Source organism: Melanerpes formicivorus, unplaced genomic scaffold (assembly GCF_026170545.1).
Source record: "Melanerpes formicivorus ecotype bairdi unplaced genomic scaffold, bMelFor1.0.p_v2 SCAF_8, whole genome shotgun sequence".
Taxonomy (NCBI): domain Eukaryota; kingdom Metazoa; phylum Chordata; class Aves; order Piciformes; family Picidae; genus Melanerpes; species Melanerpes formicivorus.
In genome coordinates this window covers 10,336,476-10,352,025 of record NW_027142360.1, presented here as the reverse complement: position 1 = coordinate 10,352,025, position 15,550 = coordinate 10,336,476, and the positions used below count along the sequence as shown (strand labels likewise).

At 52.3% G+C, this 15,550-nt stretch overlaps 1 protein-coding gene across 1 annotated transcript; it reads right to left on the bottom strand.

The window, feature by feature from the left end:
- Window positions 1–79: 79 nt before the first annotated feature.
- P3H3 (prolyl 3-hydroxylase 3) lies at window positions 80–11,823 on the bottom strand. The gene is made up of 15 exons (XM_068142039.1): window positions 11,346–11,823; window positions 10,851–11,003; window positions 9,479–9,665; window positions 9,222–9,353; window positions 8,243–8,376; window positions 7,881–7,970; window positions 7,482–7,534; window positions 7,221–7,279; window positions 6,001–6,125; window positions 5,780–5,875; window positions 3,993–4,143; window positions 3,713–3,830; window positions 1,802–1,877; window positions 1,272–1,412; window positions 80–762 (listed from the first exon to the last, which is right to left on the bottom strand). The coding sequence occupies exons 1-15, from the start codon at window positions 11,775–11,777 to the stop codon at window positions 547–549; spliced, it is 2,163 nt and encodes a 720-aa protein (XP_067998140.1). The 5' UTR covers window positions 11,778–11,823; the 3' UTR covers window positions 80–546.
- Between the last annotated feature and the right edge of the window lie 3,727 nt (window positions 11,824–15,550).

Genomic DNA, 15,550 nt, shown 5'->3' with positions numbered 1-15,550 from the left:
GTTTTAGTTAAGTTTCCATCAGCATGTCCGTCTCCCTCCTGGAGTACAAACTCACACTTTCACCAGTATCTGTGTCCAGCATTTTCCCTTTATTCCGTATATTCCCAATTCCGCACCCTCCCTCCCTCAGAGCAGCTGAGAGGTCATGGAGTTTGCAGGCACCTAGGAAATTCAGAGGCTTCTGTTTTGAGTTCCTGAATGTAAGACAGCCCTTGCTGAAAGACCTCCTCCTCAGATTTGACCCTAGATGGCCAAGAAGCTGGCACCTAGAGGAGTGGGGTGAGGAGACTCTGCCTTCTTACTTCTTAGTGACACAAACGTGCTGGTGAGGCAGTGAAGACAGTTCCTGATACCACTGATTTGAATCCTCTGTCCCTGCTCTCCTCTTTCCAGCTGCTGGGATGTCACAAAGAACAAAGCCACATCCCTCCCCATCACTATGGCTCTAGCATGCTAAGACACTGCTCCAGGCCTCTGTGGTCCTGGTGCTACTGTGAACTACCAGGCCATGCTGTGTGCCAGTCCTGCTCCTGGGCCCCTGTGTACTCAGAACTCATCTCTGGTCCGCAGCTTCTTGGGCTGCTGCATCCTTTCTGAGCCAGGCTTGTGTCTCCAGCTTGCTGACCTGGCTCCACTGTTGGCAACAGGAGGAGGATCTGAGCAGGATCTGCTGCTGCCATCAGTCCTCTGACATTCTTCTCCATCACTCTGGTCCTGCTTCACATTCCTCTGCTGTATTAGCTCTTCTGCCTTCAGCTGTTCCTGCAGCCAGGGAGAGAGAGAGAGGATGTGACCTGCTCCCTGCTGGGGCTTTGGCTGTGCTGGCAGGGGCTAAGAGGACACATCTTGGCCACAGCTACCCAAGCCTCCCACAGCCTCTTCTCTTTTGGACACATAGCAGGCTGGCTCCTCCACCAGGTACCCTGGCAGAAGAAAACTCCCAGCTGCCCACTAGGCCCTGCCCCATAGGAAAGCCCACAGGGCACTGCCCAGGGGGAAGTGATTATTATCATAGTATCAGTCAGGGTTGGAAGGGACCACAAGGATCATCTAGTTCCAACCCCCCTGCCATGGGCAGGGACACCCCACACTAGATCAGCCTGGCCAGAGCCTCATCCAGCCTGGCCTTAAACACCTCCAGGGATGGGGCCTCAACCACCTCCCTGGACAACCCATTCCAGGGCTTCACCACTCTCATGGTGAAGAACTTCCTTCTGACGATGTGATGTGGCTGGGGCCACTGCGAGTGCGTCTCTGACAGGGTGCTTCACCTGCTCGGCGTGCTCCCGCGAGTGTGTGTACCAGAGAGCCACGGCGCAGCGCCTCCCGCGCCTCACCGCCCACACGCCGTGAGGGTTCTCCTTGCCAGAGCTGAAGGCCACCAGCCTCCCACACTTGGGATGCACCTCAGCCTGCCAGGAGAGAAGAGACAGTGAAGCCAGAAGCCCTCTGGGGCATAGGATCCTTCTACAGAGGTAACACTACCTCTGGCAAGGTGGAACAGCAGAGAGCCACTAAGCTCCACTTCCCAGCCTATGAGCAAGGTATCCTTGGGAAAGGACAGAGGGACAACACAGGTCACAGACTGGAAGAGCCTGGAACATCTCAGCTAAGAAGTAGTTAACCTCTCTTCTGTCTGTTATTTGCCTCAGTTTGCATTTAGCTGCCCCCATTTGAATCTGTGACACCACCAGCATTACACTGCTTTGGGAACGGTGGCATCCAATAACCAACCACTTCCCTCCCCCACAGAGTCTCACCCTCAGCCCCCTCTCCTTCTTTTGCTCAGTCCCAGACTTACTGTGACAGTCACAGTGTCCATTTCAGTGAAGAAGAGGCCCCCACCTTGGAAATCATCATTGAGGTAGAGAATGCCACTGTGAACAAACAGAGAGGGCCTGTTCCTCCCTGGTGCCTCCCCACACTCCCTGGCACAGGAGGCTGTGGACACCAGGTGTTCAAAAAGCAAACAGACCAGTTAAAGGAGAATCCATCCAGGGGTGTTAAAGGCAGCCGTGCCTAGGTCAGGGGAGTTCCTGAGCTGCAGGCCACAGGAGACCAGGGGAGGATGTCAGGGAGCTGGCTCTACACATTTGTCCTGTTATGGTTTCAATCCTCTGCAGCATTCATCTGTGGCACCACTGTGACAATATGCTGGGCTAGACAGACCTGGGTGCTGACCTGGCATGGCATTGCTTAGGTTTTAAGATTGGGAATAATCAAAAGCCTGGGAAAGGAGACTAATGAGCAAAGAAAGCCATATCTTAAGAGTCCAGGAATTTCAGGGTAACCTAAGAGTGGCCAGAAGGAGGCTTGGTGCATACAGAAAAGAAAATTAAAACCAATTTCTTTACTAATGTCAGACAAAAAAATGTAGTGAGGCCACTGTGCAGTGGAGGTCAGAGCATGGTCAACTAAGTGGAAGAACAGACCATAAACCACTTGAGTTCCCCTTGTGTTTCAACTACTTGCAGCCCAGAAGGCCAATGGCAGCCTGGGCTGCATCAAAAGCAGTGTGGCAAACAGATGGAGAAAGGTGATTCTGCCTCTCTGCTCTGCTCTGCTGAGACCTCACCTGGAGTGCTGTGTCCAGCTCTGGGACCCTCAACACAGGAAGGACCTGGACCTGGTGAAAAATGTCCAGAGGAGGCCACAAAGATGATCAGGGGTCTGGAGCACCTCTGCTATGAGGACAGGCTGAGGGAGCTGCGGCTGCTCAGCCTGGAGAAGAGAAGGCTCCAAGGAGACCTAATAGCAGCCTGCCAGTATTTGAAGTGAGCTACAATCAGGCTGCAGAGGGACTGTTTGCAAAGGCCTGCAGTGACAGGACAAGGGGCAATGGTTTGAAATGAGAGAAGAGCAGATTTAGATTGGATGTTAGGAACAAGTTCTGCACCATGAGGCTGCTGGAACACTGCAACAGGTTGCCCAGGGAGGAAGCTGAAGCCCCATCCCTGGAGATCTTCAAGGTCAGGCTGGACAAGGCTCTGAGCAAGCTGATCTAGTGGAGGATGTCCCTGCTGACTGCAGGGGGTTTGGACTGGATGACCTTTGGAGGTCCCTTCTAACCCAAACCATTCTAGGATTCCACACTTTCTGTTCTGGGCACAGCTGCCACTCAAAGTGTGCAAAAATTGTCATAATCTTTAAAATAGATTTCAGGTTCTGTCACAGCAGAGTAACAAAACCTGCCACAGGCTGGAGAAAGCCTCTCACATGGAATGAAGGAAAACTGACACAAAGTACTGGTGATGAATCTGTAGAGAGATGAATGGAGAGACAGCAAAGCACAATGACTGCTCAAGCCAAGCAAATCCAAGGAGTTTGGTTCTCCCGCTCCTGTACTGCACAAGATGGAACTTGATGACTAGAAACTGCCTGTAAATGGGCTAGAGGTGGACCAGAGTACTGTGGTAGACCCACAAGACAACAACTTGATAGTGTGGTTCCAGTACCTGCAGCCTCCCAGCCTCCTTCTGCTCTCCATTAATGCTGGCTGGGAGGAGGGAGGAAGGAGAAAGGGCAGACCTTCTTCCCAGCCTAGGGAAGGTGTTTCATACCTCATTCTGAAGCTACTGATGAAGCCTTCTGCCCAATGCTGCAGACCTGTCTGGCTTCAAGCCAGCAACCCATCAGCTGGTTTCTGCAAGCTATGCTCACCCTGATGGGGCTGGGGAGACACTGTGATCTCTGCCTGATCTTCCTGGCTTACCTGTAGTCCCGGTACACGTAGGCAGGTGGCTCTCTCCAGCACTCCTGCCCCTCAGGATCCAAGAGACAATTGTCAGCGTGGACAGGATGACTGAGATCCATGCGACCTTCCTGCTCCTCTGGAAAGGGAAGTTACGAGAAGGAATATAGGAATCTCCAGGTTCCAGACACAGCAAGGCAAAGAGAAAGGGGCAGTGAGAACAAAGGGAAAAGTGTCTCCTGAGAGCTGAGGCTGAGGAGACCCCAGGCGACAGGGACTAACGGAGGGAAAGATCCTTTACCATCCACAGCTGTGCGGCACACCAGGTGTGTGAAGGAGACGTGCAGCTTCCGTGCAGGGCTGAAATAGGACTCGATGATTTTCCCTGACTTCTCACTGGCCTGCAGAAGCAATCTGGCATCTCTCCAGTCCACGTCCCCACTCTGGGCCAGCTACAAGTGATGAAGAAGCCTGTTAGAACACTTACAGACCCAGGCACTCAGAGAAATGCTACACGTATGCAGGGCAGGAGAGGCCTGTGTGAAGTGCTGTGGTCACACCTTAGAAATGGGCCTGTTCACTGAGGAGCACACCTACACCACCCAGTTCTGTCCTTCTGCTTAGTGCAGGAAGCCACAGCAGGAAGGCAGCAGCATTTTGGGTCACAGACACACAGAATGTTAGGGGTTAGAAGGACCTTCCAGAGATCATCCAGTCCAAGCCCCCTGCCAGAGCAGCACCACCTAGAGCAGGTCACACAGGAACACATCCAGGTGGGTTTGGAATGTCTCCAGAGAAGGAGACTCCACAACCTCTCTGGGCAGCCTGCTCCAGGGCTCTGGTACCCTCACAGGGAAAAATTTTCTCCTTCTGTTCTTGTGGAACCTCCTCTGCTCCAGCTTGCCCCCATTGCCCCTTGTCCTATCACTGGACATCCCTGAGCAGAGCCTGGCTCCATCCTCCCCACACTGCCCTGCACATCTTGATCAACATGAATGAAGTCACCCCTCAGGCTCCTCTGCTCCAAGCTCAAGAGCCCCAGCTCCCTCAGCCTTTCCTCAGCAGGGAGATGTTCCACTGCCTTCAGCATCTTTGTGGCTCTCTCCTGGACTCTCTCAAGCAGTTCCCTGAGGTCATTCTTGAACTGAGGGGCCCAGAACTGGACAAAGTATTCCAGATGTGGCCTCAGCAGGGCAAAGTAGATGGGCACAAGAATTTCCCTCAACCTACTCACCACAGCCCTTCTAATCCACCCCTGGATACCCTTGGCCTTTTTGGCCACAAAGGCACATTGCTGGTTCATGGGCATCCTTCTGTCCACCAGGATCCCCAGGTCTCTGTCCCCAGAGCTGCTCCCCAACAGGTCAGTCCCCAGTCTATCCTGGTCCATGGGTCCCACAGTACAGAACTGACTACAGAAAACTGGAGTGAGTATTCAGTGAAGGGTCTTCAGGCAGCAGGGTGTTCGAGCGTGTGACTTAGAAAAAATGACTGAAAGAGTTGGAGGTCTCCAGCCTACAGGAGAGAACAGCAAGTTCAGCAGTCTCCAGACACCTAAAATGGGATTATAGAGGAGATGGAGCCAGACTCTTCTCAGAGGAACATACTAGAAAGAGAGTCAACAAGGGAAAGCTGAAGCAAGGAAAATTTTGGCTAGATACTGAGATGGTGTAGCACTGAAACAGGTGCTCAGCAATGCTGGGGTGTTTCCACCCTTGGACTTGCCTGCACTAGGCCTTGAGACATCTCATCTAGCTTTGGAATTAGCAAGCACTGGGTCAGACTAGACATCTCCAGAGGCTCCTCACACTTTAATTCGTTGTCAGATTCTCAGCTGAGTATATCTGTAAGATTACTACAGAGGGGCAAGTAGCAGCCCTGACACCTTGTCTCACAGGAGAGAAAGCCCTTGTTAGACCCTCTATATCCTGTGTGCCTCAATGTGACTGTGCAGGTAGAGGGTTGGGAGGATGGTGACTGTCACACACTTGTGACCCCATCCAGAGTGCAACTCACAGACAGAAACACTCAGCTGCAAACACTCCTTCTGAGCAGTCAAGAAGGCAGCAGGCTCCCAGAGCCACTTACCTGCACGGCCTTCCCAACAGTTAACCCTTCAAATCTCTCATGTGGGGTATGAGGTGACCGCCTTGCCCTGATGCCATCTCCCGCCTCTCCTGCTGCCTGGAACAGAACACAGATGACAACACCTATCAGGCTGTCATCTTCTCCTCCATAGAAACACTATAACCCTGCCTGCTGTGAAGGGAAACTCAGATAGGTGAGCTCCTATCAGAGCCAGGCCTCACCTTTGTCAGCCGGAGCAGGTCCTTACACTCAGCCTCCGTCAGCACTCCATCAAATACAACCCTGTGTGTTCCGTTCATCTGCTGTGAATCCAGCGTGACAGCAACACCCTCAAAAGGCACAGAACCTGGTGAGAAGAAAGCACACATAGCCAGGAGCCAGCTTGGAGAAGTAGCCCTCAGACACCAACCTCCAGCCTGGGTAAGGAAGTGGAGAGACACTGGACATTCTCTAAGACGGGAAAGTTCCCCAGAATTGCCCATTCCTTGCAGACCTGTGCCACGTGCACCCCTCACATGCTTCAGGGAAGCCAGAGCATCAGCTGGAGAAGGTGGCCTACAGTGAGTGCTTCAGGATAGCAGCAGAAACTTGGGGCTTGCTGGGAGAGCAGCAGGGAGCTGGGGAAAGTTGAGTGCACTGCGGACTGCAGCAGCAGAACGGGTCCAGCCTGCTGGAGTGAGGCTCTGGAGAAGAGAAGCAAGTAAACACCTCTACCAACCCTCCTTTCCATCACACATCATAGCCCAGGATTATCTCCAGTGAATCATTCTACTTTGTTTAGCCCCAAAGAGAAGCAAGGGGTGTTAGTTGGTGATTTTGGCCTTTTCCCCTCTGCTCCAGCCTCTGGAGGGTCAGGAATGCCAAGACACTCAGGCCCTCAGAATGATCTGCTGTCCCATGTGTCACTTCAAAGCAAAGACTCCAGGACAAAGCCCTACAAGAGGCTTTGAGAACAGAAGACCACCAAGCATACAGGACTCGCACTGCAGCCTGTAGCATTCAGCCATGAACCATCTGGACTCATGTTCTTCAGGGAAAGACTTGCCCAAGCCAAACACTCCGGTTCCAGTGCCTTCCCCCTCTCACCTCATCCCCTTCCAAAAAACATTTGAAGTTGGGCTGGTGGAGCTGAAGCATGCTTGGTGTAGACAGTTCTGCCACATTGCACAGGGGACTGCATGTCCACAGGCTTGCCATGCATTCAGGCAGCACTGCTCTCACCTTGTCCTGCCACAGCGCTCTTTGAGATCCCATCCCAGGGCTGTACGAAGTGGTTTGCAAGATTACAGAAGCATCAAAGAGGGAGAAGAGAAACAGAGAGCAGTCCTAATGAGCCATTTCAGCCAGCATGCAAATGTCTGAGGATGGAAGACAAGACAGCACTTATCCTGGTTAAAGATGGCTGACTACATCCAAGTCCTCTTCAACCTCTTTTACTCACCTCTCTTTACTCTCTCTTCCTCATCCAGAGTCTTCTGCTTTTGCTTCTCCTGATCCTCTCTCAGGAGCAAGGGGGGAAGAAAACAGACCAATGCTGTCAGTACACAAAGCTATGCCTAACCCTCCTCTGCAGGAGCATTCTACCTTTCCTCTTCATGTCCTGCCCATTCCTCTGCAGGTATTACTGTTTCTTGCCAGCTTCCAGCCCCACCCCTGCTCCCAACACTTGTATTCCAGTTGTGATCAACTTGGCCAATCTTACCTGTGTTTCTCCTTTAGACTTTCAGGAATCAGTTCATCTGGAGTCCAAAGGTCCTGTAGGAATAAATGCAGATGTCTCAGTACACAGCAAACTTCTCCCACATTGGATGATATCAAACAGCCAGTTCCTTGTCCTGCTTCTCCAGTGAATGTCAGATCCCTGGTTCAGCTCTGCTTCTGAGGACAGCCAGTTTGCACTAACACATATGGCTACAGCAGCAGCTTCAAACTGGCTTCAGTGCTGGAGCAGAGGAAAGGCCTTAAAGATCCATCTCATGAAGGACTTGGGGTCCTTTTCATCAGCATCTGATCTTTCCTGGATCATGTGCTACCAAAGTGAATTCTGGCAACAGTCTGGGCAAAATCAGGATAGGAAGATCAAGATGATATCACTACTTACAGGGTCGTTAAAAGTTCCTCCTAGATGCTCCACTGCATAGTAAATCAACTTCTTCTCCATCAAAGATCTCTGCACATAATGTTGAATATCCTAAGGAAGCAAAGAGGCTGTTAAACAACAACCCCACAAAAGAGAACCCTGTCCCTGTCCAGGGCAGAGACCTGCCCCAACACGCTTCCGTGCACTATGCAAGTCCAGTTCTGCTCTGATACACACTACAAGTAAATTCAGGCTCCAGTTTCTTCAGGCCTGGTCTTGGCACACATTTCCATTGAAGCACATCTCCCTTTTTGTCTCCTGGACTGTGACCCTGTTGTATGGGACAGGGAAGGGCCAACAAGCACAGCTAGGGTTGTAGGTACCTCTCTGGCTGTGACAGCTGTGTCCTCTCCCAGTTCTGCACGGTATTGTTTCATTTTCTTCAGCATTTGCTCATCCGTGGGATAGAAGACCAGGTAGGAAGCAGCACATTCAGCAGCTAGTGCCTGGTTCCCAACTTGGGGAAGGACAGAACAGAACAAACAGGTGTGTCTCTGAAAGACTTGACACTTGCAGCCAATGTGTAGAAACCAGCAGCACCCCATGCCTCGGTCAGGATCTGGCCTTACACTGAGTACACATCAGCCCTAGCTGGGCTGCTACCTGATGATGGGCAGAGAACAGAGGGAGTGAGCTCAGTGAAAAATGGACCCACTCTCAATAATTATTGGGAGCTTCTTCAGAGGAGACCAAGGGGAAAAAAAGAGACTGTATTTGCAAGCTTTCTCCTTCATTCCCACCTCTCTCACCCAACAGACATGATGGGGCAGTGACATACAAGTTTTACCAGTGGTCTGGAAGAGGAGATGAGAGACCAGGTGAGTTAGTGAGGGAATGAGCAGGAGTATCCCGGAGCTGAGGGGTGTGTGATAGTGACAAGGTGACAGAATGACCAATGTCATGACAGGCCATGAGTTCAGCGAGGGCAGGCTGGGCTGGCTCAGAAGAAAAAACCCTGCTAAGAAGGGATGCACCTGCATGCTCTAGCTGGGAAGTGGGGACCTGGTCTGGAACAACACACTGAAAAGGACAGACTAAAACACACAACAGATAGCTGAAATGAAGAGAGCTGGAGGAAAGAAGTGGGAACACCCATGCATTACAGGAACTGCACAAGGAGACCAAAAGGGACCACAAAGGACCTCTCCTAAGGTGGCCACAGGCTTGTGCAGAAGTTCTGGGAAGGGTTGGAGGAGGGCAGTGTGCCACTTCTCCCTGTGACATGCAGCCCTCTGGATCCAGAGCTAAAGAGCAAGTTTAGGGCTATGACAGCATAACCCACGGGTCTGTGGCTCTGCTTACCTTGATCATAAGCAAAGTGCAGCAGATCAAGGTGGGAGGGTATGAAATCTTCTGTGGCAGAGACCCGCCCTGGCTTTGTGGCAATGTCGAGGACGCACTGCTGTCTGCACTTCAAAACCTGAACGTAATGGGCTGCAAGACAGGAGCAAGAAAGCCACAGGTTCACACTGCTCCCAGGCAGGAGTGCTGGCAAATGGGGCATGGCCAGCATGGGGAGCGTGGCCCTCCCACCCAACCCTCTGAGCCTTTAATGCTACCTGAAATAGCTTCATACAGGCCAGGCTGCATCTCCTCCTCCTCGTCCTCATCTTCCCAAGGCCCTTCACACAGGGCACGACACTCTTCCAGTGCTGACAGAGCATCTTTGAGGGACTCCTCCAGCCTGACCACAGCCTGCAGGTACTCATCTGCGTTGTAGTGCTGCAGCCCAGCCTCATAGGCTTCCTGCCAAGGACAGAGCCAGGTCCCTTATCGGTGTGGGTGACACCGAGCGATGCTTGGCGGCTTCTAGTCGCTCACAAAGCAGTGCTGACATCTAGGGGCCTGCTGATCATGCACAGCCTGTGACACACAGACAGCAGATCTGACTTGAGCCTAAAGGACTTCCCCAGGGCCCTGCAACCTGCCATAACTGCCACCAGAAAGTCTCTATGCCACACTTGCAATGGTTTGTCTTCACCCTGAAGAAAAGGTTTCAGGGAGAACTTTTTGCAGCCTTTCAAACATAAGAAAGAGCTGAAGGAGCCTTTTGACCAAGGCCTGTAATGACAAGGGGCAACTGTTTAAAACTGAGAGAAGGTGGAATTGGATTCAAGGAAGACATTGGTCATGATGAGGCAGCAGGTTTCCCAGGGAAGATGGGGACACTCTGTCAAATAGAAGTGTTCAAAGCCAGGTTGGATGGAGCTTTGAGCAACCTCATTCTGGGGCTGCTCATGTTTGTCCAGACTCAAGTACTGGGTTCAGTTTTGAGGCCCCCTCTACAAGGACACTGAAGTGCTGGAGTGGGTGCAGAGGACAATGAAGCTGGTGAAGGGTCTGGAGAACAGGTCTGGTAAGGAGCAGCTGAGGGAACTGGGGTTGTTCAGCCTGTAGAAGAGGACTCCCTGAAAGGAGGTTGGAAGCCAGGTTGGGGTTGGTCTCTTCACTCTAGTAACAATTGACAGGACAAGAGGCAGTGGTCTCAAGTTGCACCAGGGGTGGTTTAGTTTGGACATTAGAAGAAACTTCTTGACTGAAAGGGTTCTCAAAGACTGGAATAAGCTGCTCAGAGAACTGGTTGAATCCCCATGCCTGGAGGTGTTTAAAAGAGGCAGAGATGTGGTGCTGAGGTTTAGCACCAGACTCAGTCAAGTTAGAGAATGGTTGGACTAGATGACCTTAAAGGTCATTTCCAACCCAAACAATTCTGTGATCCTACAGTTCTGCCAAGTGAAAGATGTCCCTGCCTGTGAGTGAGGGGTGGGATTAGATCTGAAAAGGTCCCTTCTCATGCAAACCACTCTGCGATTCTACATACGGGGGCCTGTCTCAAGCCACGGCCCTTGGGTGGGAACAGCTCAGGTACCCTAACTGGTCCCTCAGATGGGAAAAGAGCTGATGACACCTGGCTCTGCATTGAGCCCTCACCCAGTGTGGTGTAGGCTCCAGGTCACGGAAGTTGTCCGACTTCACCCCTGCCATGCGCTGGTACTTCTTGATGTCGTCCCGCATTTGGAGGTGCTGAGGGTTAGCGACGAAGAAGGTGTGAGCTGCAGACACGGCCTGATCCAGCTTCTTCAGCTGTAGAGGAAAGGCAGCAGTGCTCATCATGCTCCTGCAGACCCCCTTCTCTTCAGGCCCCATCCCTCACCCCTCAGCTGCACCCTGGATTCACTCATAAGGTTCCTGAGTCCCAGGCTCGGGAGCCCTTGCTTGCCACGCAGGGTTAGATAACAGTTGGTCTCGATGCCCTTAAAGGTCCTTCCCAACCGAAACGAGCCTACGATTTTATCCCCTCAGCCTACTGCTGGCTCTCCCTTCCCCGGCTGACTGAGGCCCTTGGGGGGACCACTCCCAGCCCCCCTGCAGAGACCCCATCCTAGGGAAGGGATGCCCCAGGCTACCGCCGGGGCCAGTCCGCACCTGGAAGAAGGCCACTTGGAGGTAGTTGTAGGGCTCCCTCCGCTGGAAGTCGCGTCGGTTGGCGCGGCTGGCGCGGTGCGCGGAGGGCGGCGAGCCCAGGCGCTGCTCCAGGCAGTGCTGCAGACAGTCGGCGCGCTGCAGCACCGGGCCGAAGAGGGCAGCTTCCCAGGGCCCGCCCGCCGGCAGCGCATCCAGGAAAGCCGCCTCTCGCCCGCAGGCAGCGCGGCAGTCGCGGCGGGCAGCCCGCAGCCCCGCGTAGCTGTGCAGGGCCCGCTGCAGCAGCTCGGCCGCCCGCTCGTAGTCCCGAGCGAAGTACGCCCGCACCCCGTCGGCGTACAGCAGATCGTAGGGGACCAGGCGGCCGGGCGACGTGGCGGCGGCGGCGAAGAAGAAGAAGAAGAAGAAGGGGAGAAGGCTGAGGAGGGAAGCCATTGCCGAGCCGTCGGGGAGCAGGACAGAAAGCGGCCCCGCTGGCGGCCTGGCGGGCCCGGGCTAGGTCCACCCAGGGGGCTGGGCCGGCGGGCGGTGCCGGGCGGGGGCGGCGGGGGGCGGCCGTATCGGCGGCCCGCAGCGGAGACGGGCAGCGGGGTCCCGCGGGCTGCCCGGAGAGACTGAGGAGTCTCCCTGTCTGAAGGCATTCCAAACCCGCCTGGACGTGTTCCTCTGGGACTGACTCTCGGTGACCCTGCTCTAGGAGGATCCTGGCACCTCTTTTTCGACATGGTCCTTAGAATCATTTTGGTTCAATGCCCAAGTAGACACCAGTGGCAGACCAGTGACAAGTGGTGTCCCTCAGGGGTCAGTACTGGGACCAGGACTGTTGAACACCTTTGTCAGCGACACGGGCAGTGGCAGTGAGGCAGCCTCAGCAGGTCTGGGATGACACCAAGCTGTGTGGTGTGGTTGACACACAGGAGGGAAGGGATCCATCCAGAGGGACTTGGACAGGCTGGAGAGGTGGGGCCAAGCCAACCTCATCAAGCTCAACAAAGCCAAGTGCAAGGTCCTGCACCTGAGTCAGGACAATTCCAAGCACAAATCCAGGCTGGAGGAGGAGTGGCTCAAGAGCCTTGAGGAGAAGGACCTGGAGCTGTCAGTTGGTGACAAACTCCCCAGGAGCCATCAATGGTCGCTGGCAGCCCAGAAGGCAGCTGTGTGCTGGGCTGCATCCAAAGCAGGGAGAGCAGCAGCACAGGGAGGGGATTCTGCCCCTCTGCTCTGCTGAGACCCCACCTGCAGCACTGCCTCCAGTTCTGGTGCCCCCAGCATAAGAGGGACATGGAGCTGCTGGAGCAGGTCCAGAGGAGGCCGCAAAGATGATCAGAGGGCTGGAGAACTTCCACCATGGGGACAGGTTGAGAGAGTTGGGGCTGTTCAGCCTGGAGAAGAGAAGACTTCAGGGAGACCTTAGAGCAGCCTTTCAGGTACCTGAAGGGGGCTACAGCAAAGTTGGGAAGGGACTTTTGACAAGGGCTTGTGGTGACAGGATGAGAGGGAATGGATTGAAGCTGGAAGAAGGGAGATTGAGACTGGATATTAGGGTGAAATTCTTTCCAGTGAGGGTGGTGAGATACTGGAACAGGTTGCCCAGGAAGGTTGTGGATGCCCCTCCCTGGAGGCGTTCAAGGCCAGGCTGGATAACACCTTGAGCAACCTGGACTCGTGGAAGGTGTCCCTGCCCGTGGCAGAGAGGTTGGAACTGGATGATCTTTAAGGTTTCTTTCAACCTAAACCATTCCATGAATTTATGAAAGAAAAGCCTTTCATCCAGGCCTCTGCTGAGCATCTCCCAGCACTCACCCTCCCTTTGGTACTGTTACTAAAGAAGCTGCATTTCAGGGTTAAAATTAGAGGACATGCTGAAACCATGAAGAAAGGGACTTCTAATAGGAATGTCCTTGAGAGTTGAAACATTTTGAGTGTTGAAACATCCTAGACAAGTACTTGAAAAGTGTCACTAAATAGCATAGTCAGCTTTTGTCTTGATTACAGTGTCCTAAACTAACCTCACTGTAATGTTGAAAAACACAGCCCCTATCTGGAAGGCCTCTGCCCAGAATGAACCCTTCATCCTCTGAGCATGATCCAGTGAGTTTAAGAGAATCTGGACTTTTAATGTGGAGTAGGAAACTGCCCAATGGATGGTTAGCAGGTGTTGCCATGAGGTGTAGCTACTACATCTCACTGTACAAATAACTGCCAGGAACTTCTCTTGGTGTGTGCTGGGTTTGTGGGGATGCCCTCAGAACCCAAACTTGCACAGCTCTCTAATAAAGCAATGGCTGCTCCTTAGTGCCAGCCTCAGCAGGGAGGAAGTGGGGCCCTGGCTTTGGTGATAGTTTTGGTGACCCACATGGGACACTGCTTCAGAACTCTGATGGATCTGTGGGAGTACCGGAGCTCCAGCCAGCACCGAGGGATTCTCGGGGAGAACCTCTGCTCCCTGGATTGAAGAGCTCTGAGCATGACCCTTCAGAAAGGTAAGGGCATTTATTTTCTTAAAGGGACAGCCTGCCCATAAGGAGCAGTGAAAGCCACACAGGGACAGGGCTGAGGTCATGAGGCAAAGCCTATCTGTGAGTCATGGTGAAAGCTTCACATAGTTGGAGCTTGGACAGCCTGCAGGAAGGGAAGAATTTGATCCTACTGCGTGAGAGTCTGTAGAACACCTGGATTTAAAAGTATGAAGGCTGTGGGTTACAGTTCCTCTTAAAAAGGATTTTAGGCCCCTTTCTGGCTTGTTAAGTGGGTTTGAGTCCCCCAGGTGGGTTTGCAATTCAGTGACTATGGTGTAGGGGTTAGAGTCCCCTTCTGGGTTGCTAGGGTATAGGTTTGATTGCCCACTGTTAGAGGTACAGCCTGCAGTGCCAGCCAGGTATTGTGTATTGTGTTGGGAACTATAATTTGTGTGCTTTGTTTCTTTAGGCACTGCAGTGTGTGTGCCAGGTGTTTATTTGGTTTTACTGTGGGGCCCAGTCAATTGTCTAAGGGATATCTTAAAGAAGTTGCCTCTGGGATGTCTTTAAGAAAGGATCATGAAACAAGGCAGTGTTGACATGTTAATGATGTTAACTAATGAGAGGATGTGGATAATGTGAACTGTTAACACCAAGCTGAAACATGTTAATAATGAGAATGAGCTGGTGATTCCTGGGTAGCACTTGACGGAGTCAAGGACACAAACCTTGGCAGTGGTGCTTAATCTATGGCAGTAAGAGTGATGCCAGCTGAGGCAGAGGAGGGACAGGGGCACAGCCCCTCTGTTGTCCTCATCTTTGCTCCCTTTACAGCCTTTTATGGTTTTGGTTTTGTTTTGCAGTTTTTTTTGTATCCTGGCCCAGCTGCCTCTGAAGTTTGGCATGATCTGGATGGAGGATTGAGTAACAGTCATTTAACAAGTGCTCCATTTGACTTGTTATCATACTTAGGGTTTTAAACTTTAGCACTCATTTTGCAGTTAATTAGGCAAAGGTCTTCACTTGGGCATTATAACTGGGGAGACACACAGGCTCTGCTGGGATTTGTTTGCTCCTGAGCAAAATTGGACAGTCTGGAATAAGGCAGCAGAGAAAGTAGCTCAGAAGCATGTACCCAACTTTGTATCTCCCCAGGGAGGATATGAAATGGAATCCTGATAAAGCTGATGAATTGGAAAGTCTAAAGGAATATCAAGACTTAATTCTGTATGGAATTTAAAATGGACTAGAAAACCCTAAACATTTGCCTAGATTGTATGAAATAAGGCAAAGAGATTGTATGAAGTAGCCTGGAAGTGGAGAGATTTGAATGTAGAGGATGCCAGCATGAGATACTATAGGTCAGGGTCTTGTTGGAGAGATTTTAGTTTTGTTCCAGGGCTGGAGCTGCTGTAGAGCAGTGCCTTTTACTGAGCAATATTAGAAGGCACAGTGGCTGCTCCAGCCTAGCTGTAGGCAGCCCAAGTCTCCCTTGAAATGGACAGGAAAACTTTTCACCTCCCTGGACAACTCCTCTGTGAGCTTTGTTCCCTTCCCTGGGCTGCTAAGCACCTGCTGCTTTCCAGGTGTACACACAAGAATGGGGGAAAAAGGAGGAAAAAGAGCCTTGCTCATTCCCTTGTTTCCCTTCCAGGAGCCTGGGAAGCTTCATTAAACACTGGGCCAGTCACTCTGTTTCTATGGAAACAAAATTATTACTAATGTATTATTTTAAAAACAGACACACGA

Bases quoted from the DNA above. Each gene is read 5' to 3' on its own strand.
- P3H3 (XM_068142039.1), bottom strand. From the start codon at position 11,777: ATGGCTTCCCTCCTCAGCCTTCTCCCCTTCTTCTTCTTCTTCTTCTTC. The intron at 9,666-10,850 runs GTGAGGGCTCAA...TGTCCTTGGCAG, and splicing joins TGGAGCCTACACCACACTGG to GAAGCCTATGAGGCTGGGCT. The intron at 7,535-7,880 runs GTAAGTAGTGAT...TTATTCCTACAG, and splicing joins GAGGAACTTTTAACGACCCT to GACCTTTGGACTCCAGATGA.